We start from the raw sequence: 12,649 nt of genomic DNA on the forward strand, positions 1-12,649 counted from the left end.
CAAGACATGGGATATTCAGTTACTTGTATATCATGAGCGGGTTGAAGTTGCATCTTCCAGTCTCTGGGAAAATAGTTACCTACCGCTGACACTGAATATTCTGCTGTGGTGGCTGGTGACAACTGAAGAGGCACTGAGCTCTGTAGGTGCTCAGGTCCTTTTTTCAATTGGCCCTGTTTAGACTGTGAGATCTCAGGGAAGGAACCATCATTTGTGCTTTTAAATTATCATAAAAATTTGACTGTCTTCATATTTGAAGATGACAGTGAAGGAGGGGGAAAATGACTATAGTTTTTGCTTATCTGTAGTAAAGCAAGAAAAACAAAGGGTCAGATACATTGGGAAGTGGAGAAGAAACTCCTTTATTTTCCACCTCTATGTTATGAATAACTCCTTTTCTACCTTTACTGTAGGATTTGATAGATGGCTTCAATGTGACTAAACCTTCTTGTTCCTTAATAAAACAATATTCTAAAAAAACTTTCAGGATCAGTGAGTTAGAAAAAATGTTAAAATTCTGCTAGCATGTGTTTAGGGCTGGGTTGGCTGAAAAATTCCATTCCTCCTCAGCGAGGTTAACACTGAATGAAATCTATGCTATGTCTTAATAAATGTTTATTCTCCACTCGTGCTTGTAAAACCAGTATGGACGAGACAGAATTTTTCAAAGCTAAAAGAGTATTTGCAAATTTAAATGCTACGTAGGATTTCTTTATGATAAAGAACATGCAACCATTGCCATGTTGGCTGGTCTTATGTAATGGTCCATTTTGCTGTTTGAGAGTAAACCTTCCGCAACTTTGCTTTTAAAAATAAAATGGACGTTGTAATATTTATGATTCTTTACATCAACAAAGGTACACAAAAAGATTGTTCCTGAGAAAGCTCCTATTAGCCTGGAATTTCACAAGGGCACTAACCCTTCTATCACTTATTAATAAGCCTGGTGGCCAAAGGCTCCAATGAGGTGTTAGAACACAGTGATAACAGGTATTATAAATGTGCAAGACAAATCTTCCCTAAGGGACTATAATACAATATTGTTTAAAAAACACCTAGTAATTTCTTAAAATAGCTTTACAGCCATGGCAGGCTGTTACTGACTTTGGCCTGGATCCTGCAATGAAAACGTGTGCTGTGAGTCTCGGTTGAGTAAGAGAAGGCAAGGAACATGCTCTTTTTGTACAAGCCCATTAAAAATGGAAGCGCCTGTTATAAATTGGATCTTTTTTTGTTGTTGTTGTTCACTTTCAGCCAAAAATCAGGGTATCTTGCAGCTGATGCTGAAAATCTGCCCTAAGAGCTACTAGTCATATCAGAAAATACGACTGAGAATGCTCCAAAGCCACCGAGTACCACAAATACACACACGCAAGTAGAGAAGACAGAAAACTGCCCGTTGACTCGGATGACGGAGGGGTCTTTGACCACCGACCAACCAACCCTTTGATCCAGGTCGCGCTCGCAGCGGTACCCGAGGGGGCAGCGCCCGGCTGGCTGCACGGCCCCCCAGGGGCTGCACGGCGCTGCCCCTTCTCCGGGTCCGCGCTGACCTTTGCCCATGGCCTGAGTCTCCCTTCCCGCCACCCTAGGTGCGAACAGCACTTCGCACGCGCGGTGCCCCAGAGCTGCCGCAAAGACGGCTCTTTGCAAAACTAGGCTCCGCGCCCGCGTAATTTTCCCGGCTCCTGATTTTCTCAGCGCGTGCCCGGGCTGCTCGCACTCGCCGAGCCGCGCAGCTCGTCCTTGGAGCATCCCCCTGGTGCCCCCCCCCCCCCCGCCCCGGTTCTCGCAAGCCCCGCGGCGCAGCGCAGGTAGCGGCCGCGCCGGGAAGCCGCCGGGGTTGCGGTCCCGGCCCCCGTGGGCGGGAGGAGGGGGCCCGCCGCGCGCCGCCGCTGCCCGGTCTGCGGCAGGAAAGGAGCGGCGGCTCCCCGGAGGAGGAGGAGGAGGAGGAAGGGGAGGGGGGTGGGGGGTGTCCCTGCGAGCGGAGCCGGCCGCAGCGAGAGGCGCGGCGAGGCGGGGCGGGGTGGGCGCGGGAGGCGTGGAGGGGAGCGCGGCGCACCGCGGAGCGGCGCGGAGCGGCGCGTGCCATGCGCGGCGCGGGGCGGCGGGCGCGGCAGCTGGCGGCTCGCTCGCGGGCTCAGCATGCGCGGGCTGTGCCGCCGCCTCTGCCTGGTGGCCGCCGTGCTGGGGCTGTGCGGGGGCAGCAGGAACTGCCCCGACCTCATCGTGGACCGCTGCCTCTGCGCCGCCGAGCGCGCCAAGGGGCCCGGCCGCCCGGCCCTCCGCATCAAAGTGGTCTGCAGCGGCGGCGACTTGGTGGAAACTTTGCAGCCCGCCGTGCTGCCCAACCGCACCGTGTCCCTGTGAGTACGGGCCGCGGGGCAGCGCGCACCTGGCGGCGGCCGTTCCGCCGAGCTCCCGCGGGAGGCGCTGCCGCGGGGCGGGGGGACCGCGGGGTGCGGGGGGGTCCGGGGCGCGGCTGTCCCCTCGGCGGGCCGGCAGAGCCGCTCCGCGCACGCCGAGACCCTGGCTCCTTTTTAAAAAGTATGTGGGAGTTTGGCTTTTTTTTTTTTTCTTTTTTTTCTTCTCTCAGTTGGGAAACTCGCTGGCGGGGGACGTTGGGCGAGCTGGGCTTACCCCGGCGTGAATTGCGCGTTGCTGTGCGGTGGGTTGGAAGGTGTCAGTGCCACAGCGCTGGGGGGGTGAGCGCGCTGGGGGGGGGGGGTGCGCTGTGGGGCGCGCTGGGTGCAGACCGCCCGTGCCCGGGCAGTGAATGAATGGCATCGGGGCTGGTAACTGCCTTCTGGAGCTGTGCGTCATTAACTGGCTTTCCCTTTCTCTCTCCTCTCCTCCAAATAAAGTTTGAAATTTGGTGTCTCCTTTTCTTAACAAGACTTTGCATACAACCATTTGAAACGACCGTATCTCCAATATTGTTCTGAGTTGTCTGGTAATTGAAAATGAATTGCGGTTTGTTGGTTTGTTGCTTTTTTTTTTTACTTCAAGAGACTTGGAAATAGGTTATGATAAGTTGTTGCCTGTTGCACGTGGCTAAATCTGAATAAATGGTACGCACTGTAAGTAAAGTAGGAGAACATTTTGTAACCAGATTATCGTCAAGCAGAGGCGAAAGTATGTCCCTGTGATAGACCCAAGTAGTAAGAGCTTTGTGACATTTACCCTTTAGATCACGCACGTATCGACAGATCTTTTACTGTTGAATGTGGTTCTGTTGACAATTCCTGCTGTGAACATCTCCACTGTTCACTGCATTTTTTTTAAGCCAACACTTTTAGGAGATAACTGGTAAAGATGGTAATTTATAACATCTGGGGAGCTTGTGTTTTTAAATGTACAGATGTGCTACGTACGTTTCAGTTCAGTTTTAGATCCAACTGTTGAGTGACTTGATGCTGATTAGCTGTATGCTGATTATTCATTGGGGAAACTTCTGCTTGTTAATATACAAGATATAATAACTACACTTCCTGCTAAATTTTAATAGGCTGGTTTAGAATAAAACTATTACACCAAGGTAAGTTTTGACCTAGGTGATAAATTCACTGCTACTTTTGTAGCTTATATAACTGGCTACGAAGTTGTAGTTTGTACTCACCAAAAACTGTAAAAAGTTGGTATCTTGGGCAGGCAGAAACTATTTTTTGCTGTCAGTTAAAGGTCTGTAGAAACTCACACTCAGCATGTCTGCAAAGGTTTTTCTTCTTAAGCGTTGACTTACAGTCTTACTTAGATTTTTTTTTTTTTTAAGAAACTTTTAACCAGGTAAGTATCAGTAGATCAATCCAGCTGACAGTAGGATCAGCTGAAGTATGTATTCACTGCAAAGAAATAAAAAATTGAATTGGAAACCGAAGTGAGAAAAGATGAGCGAGAGAGGTGGTGCATTTGAAGTGGTAGGTGGATTTGCTCACATACATATGGTTTAAGGTACAGTAGCAAACTTGATACTATCACCCTAAACATGCGCTTTTCAGGTAACACTTGCTCATACTCATTGGAAAGATACAGTGGTTTATTTTTGCTTTTTTTTTTTTAACTTAATTACAAATAGCCATTGACCTGAGAGCTGATTAGCTGTCCTTAGTTGACTTGAAACATACAAACCATTATTTTTTTGTTGTATTTCATGAGAACAGTACTATGCATCACCTAAATTTAGCTCTTTCCTCTTACGGTCTGTTTTCTCAGGTTCTTTTCTTCTCAGTAAGTAAATTTAAGGCTAAATCTTGAAGGTAAAAAGGCAAAAAAATCTAAATCTGTGTGAGGGACATAATTTTTCAGTAGCTGGAATGCAGAGATGACAAATTGATTGAATGTGTCAAAGATTTTCTGGGAGAAACTGTTTCTGATGAATTCAATTACACTTGTGAGATTTGGCCAGCTGCAGAAAATAATGATAAAAAGCTCAAACGTTAGTGCTCTTACATTTGTTTTTGTAGCTGCATGGAAGACTTGGGCAAAAGAGAATATTTTAGTAGACACTGCCTGCTTCCATTCAGTTTTATGGGCCCACAGAGAGAAAGAGAGCTTTAACATATGGAATATAACCTTTTGGATTGCTTTAACAATGAAGAAATAACAGAGGTGAATAAAGGAATGTATATTCAGATGCAGTAATGCTGTAATGAAAATGAAACAATGTAACAAACAGTTTGGGTTTTTTTGGGAAGATTAAGTAATCTTCGTGTGTGTGTGTATATATATATGTACACACACACATATATATATATATATAAAAATACAGAGATGCTGCTTCCCTAGTGCTGTTTTCTTTTGGAAGGGCAGACCAAAGCCAAACTCTTTTAACTGTTCTGCAAAGATGACAGGGAATTACCTCTGCTGTATCTCTTTAAGGCATTAAGAGATGAAGTTGTGGATGTGTAACATTTCTTTTGCATGCTAGGTAATGTTGCTTATCAGCAAATTTATGAAGTTATGATCTGTCAGTTTCATGTTTTTTTTCACCTAAATGACCATGGACCTTGGCTGAGTTTGATAATTTAGGTTCTTTATGCCATATATGTAGTAAAAGTATCGCTACTGAAAATACTTCTGACACGGTCACAGACATTGACTACAAACTAGTGTGAAGTCACTGAAGAAATGCTTATTTGAGAGGTTCAGACCAATTATTTCCAGCTTATAAGGTGGGGAAGTCTGAAGTTTCTTTGAAATCTTACGAACACTAGAGCTATTCAGTACTGTCTGCATGCTCCTAATAATAAACAATCACACAAAATAAAATAAAAATTAAGCTGATAAAGCAACTATCACCTCCTCTTTATTTTGTATTAAAAAAAAAACCCAAACACCCCCCTCCCCCCCTCGTTCTGCTCTGCACTCTGTTTTACTGCTTTGGAAATGGGATTCAGGTGATTGATGTAGATCAAAAGAAAAAACTTAGCTGAAGCTTCACAAAGTATTTGCATGTATCTTGTTATACTGATTTGCAACATGTGTTTCTGTGCTCCTCTATTGGGGCAGGGGTGGAGTAAAGGAGTTATTCTCCGCCCCCCCCCCCCCCCCCCCCCCAAGAATACAGCTATTGAATCATGAATTTATGGAATCCGCTGTCCCCACTTTGCTTTTGGTAGGTGTGAAAGTGTAGACCCAACAGGGAGAAGCCATAGCCCTTTACGATAATATAGTTTTCTCAGTTTAGACTTCATAGCTGATACTTGGGAATTCTTATATTGAATCAATATTTTATAGTTACTTTTTTCCAGTTTTGATTGGATTGTTAAAGTTTAACTCTAGAGAAAAAGATTATTTCCAATTTTCTTTCTTTTCTATGGTAACAGAAATTTTAGTTGTTACACTTTTGACTGACTTGCTGAAACGCAGGCTAGAAGATGGAATACAACAGTAAAAATGGGTTTGATGCTTTTTGCAGTGTGGAAGTCCTATGATTTGAAATTTCGCAAATTAGCAGGTTAGATTCTCTTCTGAGTTACTCCATGTAAGATGGAGAGAATATTGGCAGGCTTCTTACTTTCTGTACTTTTTTTTTTTTTTCCCCTGCCAAGTGTTAAAAAGTTTATCCTTTTATTTTTAGAAGTTCTCAGTTCAATGCATGTCTTGGTGTCACTGGGAAGAATACACACTGAAGTTACAAATGCTATCAATTTCTGATTTCTTATTTTTCCTTCCCCTCTTTCAATTGAAAAGGAAGTCTAACTTTTGTTGTTTTTACAAATTCTACCTACAGATGAACCCATGGAAATCTGCTGGTTTAACTGTCATGATAGAAATGAAAACTTAAGGTGGTGTATAGCTCATAGAAATTCCATATCATATAAGACTCTTCATATTTTTTATATCTATGCATTTCTTCTGACTTTGAATTGGAGGTTGTCTCAAATTCCTCAGACTCTCAATTTCCGAGTGAGGCTACATGACTCCACTGGTAATCCATAGTTATAATACATATGTAGGGGTTTTCATCTTCAAAGCCCTTTGCAAACATTAAGTAGTCTTCTGGAAGCAGCACTGCTCCACTTTTCTCTGTCCCCAAATTACTTTTATGTCACATTCATTTATGTCATATCTACTGGAATTTATTCAGTTGTTATATTACTGTATTTGTTTCATGTCCAGTTTTGTCTTTTATGCTCCTATATCCAGTTTAGGATATATTGATATGGTTTATTTAATAGAAGCATCTTGCTGTAAAAATAGATCTCAAAAATGTCCCATAGAGCTTAAGCTAGCCAAAGCAAACAAAGCAAGAATTGAGGAAAGGATGAACAAAAAATATTTTTCAGTAGTTTTATTTCCCCATCTTATAACTCACATCTTTTTCTTTATTGATATGCGATCTCACATAGCATTGGTAATTTGTAAATAATAGTGTTATTAAAGAAGGTAGGTTAATTTTTGTTATAAAGGTTTTCACTCACATTTTCACCTTGGTTAGCTTCCTATGTTCACTCAAAGTGGCAGAACAAAGGATAAAAAACCAGGTTTCCTGCTCCATTATTGATGCATGTATACATATTTATAGGTGCCTTTTTCCAAAACTCTTTAAATAAATAAATAAATAAGCCAATTTGTTTACTGGAGGAAACTTCTAAGGTGAAGCAACTGACATGAAATACACACGTGACTTGGAAGGTCTGGGACAGATGGTTGGGGAAAGCAAAATAAAAAGAAGAGGAAAACACTAGAGTTGAAAAGTCTTTAGGTACTAGTCTAATCTTCCTTGATATTTCATGTTATAGAATCACCTGGAGTGGCCATAAAATACCATAACTGAAAATACTTTATTTTTCTTTAGGTTATTTCTGATGAGGGAATATCTGCACCTGTATTCTCTCGTCTGCTTGTCAATAGCAGGAAATACTATGACCGTTTCCAAATACTGACTTTGGATGAAACTGATGCACTAGAAATTTTAACATGAGAGGAGGGTGAAAAAATTCTGTTAAAGAAAATAGAACTCTACTTGCAAATAATGTGCAAAATACCATAAAGGCTGCTCGAACAGTTACCAGTTTCACTTTTTAAAGTTACACAAATCATGCTGAAATGTCTTTCTCTCTTTATTATTATTATTCTGTAAATGCCATAAGTTAAACCAGTGCCATATATCCTCCTGGTGCTTTTAAGTAACTTGCCTTGAGGAAATCAGTTAGTGCAAAAGAATGGGATGAGAATTTTTGGAAACAGATGAAATTATTTTAGTGTTGAACAGTCTGTTAATTGGGTAATTTCATGTAGAAACCAAGTCCTTTTTTTGCTCCATACTGGGGAATTTGCAGTATTGTGATCTTGCAATTAGTTTCATTCCAGAGGTTAAAAATAAAAAATAAAAATGGTGAGGATAGACAGGACAGTAATGTGTGTGGGAAGGGAGTTTTATCATATAAGTGGATATCTGATACCTATTCAGAAATCCTAAATGAAGTTGGGGTTTTATGATATGGTATAATTTGTCATTTGGTTAGCTACTGACCTTGTTTGCCTTAAGCAGGAAGAGATTAGTATATGTCACTGGCTTTTTTTTTTTTTTGTAGGTTGGCCTCATATTCATAAAACCTATTTAATGTTAACTATCAGAAGACATGTACAACAAAAATTTGTTTCTGCAGTGTAGGTATTTTCATGTGTTGCAGCGAGGTAGTGGCCAGGGAGAAGGTGATTTATGTATGTCTTTATAGGAAGCTGCATGAGTTGCTGCCCCTTGGGACCAAAGTGCTGTCAGCACTTAAAATGGACTGTTCTTTAAAGATTTGAAAATGTAGCTGCCTTTTTTTTTTTTCAAAGGCGTATTGAAATGTTTTCTCAAAATACATTTTTCTTTCCTTGTCCCCTTCTAAATATCCTGACAGCATTATAAGATGTGAGGTGAAGAGCAGGGAGCAATGGAGTGGTGGGGAGAGAGGTGAAGAAGGGGAAAGGACTTTCTTTAAACAGATCTGAATAGCCAGATGGAAAAGGTGTGAAGAATGTTATTAAAATGACACTCTAAAGGTTTGATGTGATGTACATTCTCCTTTTTCTGCATCTTCAGGGGTTTAAAATCACAAATTTATTTAATTGTCTGATGCTACAGCAACGGGGTCATATTAACCCCTGTGACTCTGAAAGTCCATTTATTCCTTTGCCATTAACGCAGACCCAGAAACCTGCTGGGCAGAAAGAGCCAGAGTAATACTGCTTCCTTCAGTGAAGTTTCTCCCAATACGGGCTCTCAGCTGTCACAATTTTTGCAGCTGTTGGATCCAACCATCTTCCAGATAATCCATCGCTACTTTCCTCACTACTGTCTTTTTCTTGTTTTTGTAAGACAGAGCTGGCATAAATAGGAATTAAAGGGCAGAGTATCTTTACCGAGGCAGAGGTTCTGCTCCAACAGCCAGCAGGAAGCATTCATTTATTTATATATATATATATATATATATATATATGAAGCTTATGCACTTCTCCTGTCCACATCTGAAAGCCAGAGCTTTGTGCCAGCTTGGTTTTCACTACTTAGTATTTGTGCATGTTTTCAAGAATCACTATTTGTGCTATTTGACTTAGATTTTTTGAGGCATAATTGCCTATTGATTTCTAAGCTTCCTCCCTTTCCATCTTCCTGATAGAATATCCAAACCAGTATTTTTTTGCAGCAGTAAAAGTGTACAAAACATGAAAAGATTGGCTATGTGCTTCTCTGGACAGCTACGATTAACTTTCATCAGTCACAAGTTTGCTGTCTAGTTCTAGACTTCCCAAATATAATTTGGCCAAAAACTCTGTATTACTTATAATATTAACATTTTTTTTCCATCTGCTTTGGTGGTTACGTAATACAGGGAGTGCACAGTTCAGGCTTGGTTCTTATTTTTGTGGCAACGTGCCATTCTTCACCCTTCTCTCAAAATCAGTTCCAACTGTGTTTTTGTGCCTGGGACTGATTTGGGAGTACTCTGAAGGTACGGTTAGTCATAGGAAAACTCTGCTTTTGGAATTTCTATTATAGTCTTACAGACTTGTTGACAGTTTCTTTTCTGTACTTGGTTGGATTTAATCTTATCTGAACAGCAGTATTGCAAATGTGTAAACTGTTCTGCCAATAAAGTAAGCATGCAGTGGGTCATGGGTATTATGCTCATAGACCTATACATCTTTGCAAAAACCTGAGGTTTATTCCTAGATCGTATAGAATTTAGATTTGCTGATAGCTATGCATAAGCAAACAATTTTTTTAAAGCTTACATTTAAAGCTTTCCTTTGGTGAGTGGCTGTCTTCTGAAATGGCTATTCATCAAAACTCATGAAGGTATAAAGGCACTGGCATGTATTTTCAGCCTATGTACTGTAGCCTTTGTATAACACAAGATGAAGTTTAATGGATTTGCGATGTTTTTAAGGTATCATTATGGTTTTCAAATAACCTAATAAGTCAAGGCCACCAAATTCCAGATCATGGACATTTATGATTCGCCTTGTTTATTGAAGAATTCCTTCTAATGGCAATCAAGACGATGTCTCCCCATAAAACCCTTCTCTTTATGTTATGGGATAGACTGTCCCAGAGAGTACATGTTTTATAGACAAAAGTATAAATTGAGAGGGTAAAGGTTTTATGTGCACTGTAACTTGAGAAAAGAACAAATTACATCACAGAATGGAAAATAAGGTTAAAACTAGTACTAAGCAAATTGGGCCTGGAAAATTTGAAGAAAAGCATAGATTTAATGGAAGAATTGAACACTTAACGTTACTATATATTAGTAGTTCCGTGGCAACTGTTATTTCAGTATTTACGTTACAAATTAATGTGCATGGTATCAATTTCTTTGAGAGCAGAGGGGTGGAAGAAGAGCATAACCTGTTTGTGAGCAACTTTAATAATACAGTAGGTTTTATAGAAATTTCAGAGATGTAAAACTGAAATGTTGGGAAAGATTCCTCTGATGGAATGTGCTAACAACCTGGAGTAACAGGAAACCTACCAGCATTTGAGAGAAGGAGAAGAAAACCAAAAGCTATTACCGATTGTGAGGAATCCAATTTACCAGCAGTCCAAAATAACTGAGTTTGTACATATTAACACGTGTCCTCTCAGGGGAGCTCTGCATGCTAAGAAAAGTGCTTAGTTCTCTTGTCTTTCATGTGCCATCCTCTGCTTGGACCCACCTGCCATTATTCCCAGAACCTTTTAATTCTGCCCTTTTATTATTGTTGTTGTTATTACATTGATACTTCCCCTAATTTTTTCTTCTCATTTCCATCTTACTTTTATTCACTGCTTACATGCATAGCACACTTTACTGCAAATGCATTTCCAAAAAAGGAAAAAACCTATCTCCCTCCTCATCAGCTCGGCTTTTGGTCCTCTGGCATGCTACACTTCTCTGCCAGCCTCTGCACTTTCACTGCTCTGTGCTGCAGCCTCTGCTTTCAGCTCACAGTTTCCATCACTTCTTCAGTCTTACATGACTTCCCAGCTCCTCCTCCTTTTCAAAGCCCCTCCATTACGTCTTCCCTCATCACCTTTGATCCTTGACTCATTTTAGCCTTCTCTTCTGAACTTACTGAGTGGAACTGAAGTGAGTGAGGATATGGGTCCTTAGAGAGATCTGAATTAAGTCCTAGAGTTCAGCAGTGCCTGGAATTGGGGCTGGGCAGATGGAGTTTATCCTATTACACAACTTAAAAACAAGAAAAACATTTGAATCTCTAGCTCTGTCTCCTTAGAGAGTTTATCATTAAAATTGCAGCCAGTGGAGTAGAGAAGTCTGAATCTGGTTGTGTCAAGCGGTAATTTTATATTGACCCACCAAACGTGTTGCTGATGATCAGAGGGAACAGTCAATGATCAGGTTTGTTTTCCATCCCTAGCATTGCCTGTCTTTTAGAAGGGAAGAGGAAAAGCTTGATTTCCAGTTTTCTCTGCACCTGTGTGACAACATTCAAATAATGTTGCAACCATCTATCCAAAACTGAAATGCGTACAATGCAAATAATTATAGTGTAAAGATGAAATCTTAAAGTGTGCTGTTGCTGTTATTGCTGTTTTGAGCCAGAAAACCAAACTCTTCAGTATGTAGGCAAATCTAAGCTTAAGGGACTGCATTCCTTTCTCTTGTGATATAACTAGTATTATTCACATTTTAAGTTTATCATATAGTTCTATCTTATATTAGATCAAGTTGATGAACTATTCTCAGCTATGGCTGTGGCAGTTGACAAATCCATGCTAATTTTGCAAAAGCTATAATTTTCCATCCATCCTACATATGGGATGCAGGAAAGGAAACAGTAAAAATGCACAAAATAAAGCATGCTTTCCCTTGGAAGAAAACAATATGTTATGCCCTTGGTAATGAATGTCATCATTATAAGGCTTTTGTGTTGGGCACACATTTTGTGAATTGTATTGTGCCAACATTTTCATCATTAGACTTCTTTATTACTAGGGTCCCTGATGGGGTTGTACATCATCTCATCTATAGCAAGGTAATTATCTGTAGAGGGAGAGTGGTAGAATTTAGTCATATTATGCTTCAGGTAACTTGTGGAAGTATGGTATCTTGATTGTTTAATAGAATTTGGATTACATGGTGCTCAGAAAATGGAGCCAGGCTGTAGGAGATGCAACAGCAGATATTCAGGTAGCTGTTAAACAACTGGTACTTGTGGCAATAATATCTGTAGTTTCTTTATGGGGATTTTTTCCTCCGTGTTTGGTAACAATAGGCTCTTGGAAAGTTAATCTGCTCTTTCCCTTGGTTATATCGTGTAAGAGTCTTGTGGAGGGAAGTTCCCTACTTCTTTCCTTTAACGTTGGGAGATTTTGTGTAAGAATACAAGTCCATCCAGTGTGAGCAGGAAGCCAACTTTAAGGTTTGTTTTTTGTTTTGTTTTTTTTTTTTTTTTCCTGATGGCTATGCTTTCCTTCGCTTTCCTCTCCTTTCTTTAGCAACAGTGCTGATAAGGTCACATCAAGTTCTTACAATTTGAGGACCTGTGTTATAGTGGACCCTAAGTATACCTGAGGCAGAGCAGAGTACGACAACAGTTGAGATCTGAACATCAGAGAATGATGTAATGTCAATCACAGATGTTTGGTATTTATCTGTTTGTGTGGTTTAACGTGTATTAATAAATGCCGGTGGCTGTTCGTGTTAAG

General features: G+C 40.7%; 1 protein-coding gene across 1 annotated transcript in view; it reads left to right on the plus strand.

The window, feature by feature from the left end:
• The first annotated feature begins 2,040 nt into the window (after window positions 1-2,040).
• ADGRA1 (adhesion G protein-coupled receptor A1) overlaps window positions 2,041-12,649 on the plus strand; it is a 277,331-nt gene continuing 266,722 nt past the window's right edge. Inside the window, exon 1 of the mRNA XM_056352198.1 lies at window positions 2,041-2,366. Within this exon, the coding sequence (XP_056208173.1) occupies window positions 2,146-2,366 (221 nt within the window). The 5' untranslated portion in view covers window positions 2,041-2,145. The remainder of the gene's footprint in view (window positions 2,367-12,649) is intronic.

Source organism: Falco biarmicus, chromosome 9 (assembly GCF_023638135.1).
Source record: "Falco biarmicus isolate bFalBia1 chromosome 9, bFalBia1.pri, whole genome shotgun sequence".
In the NCBI taxonomy this organism is placed as follows: domain Eukaryota; kingdom Metazoa; phylum Chordata; class Aves; order Falconiformes; family Falconidae; genus Falco; species Falco biarmicus.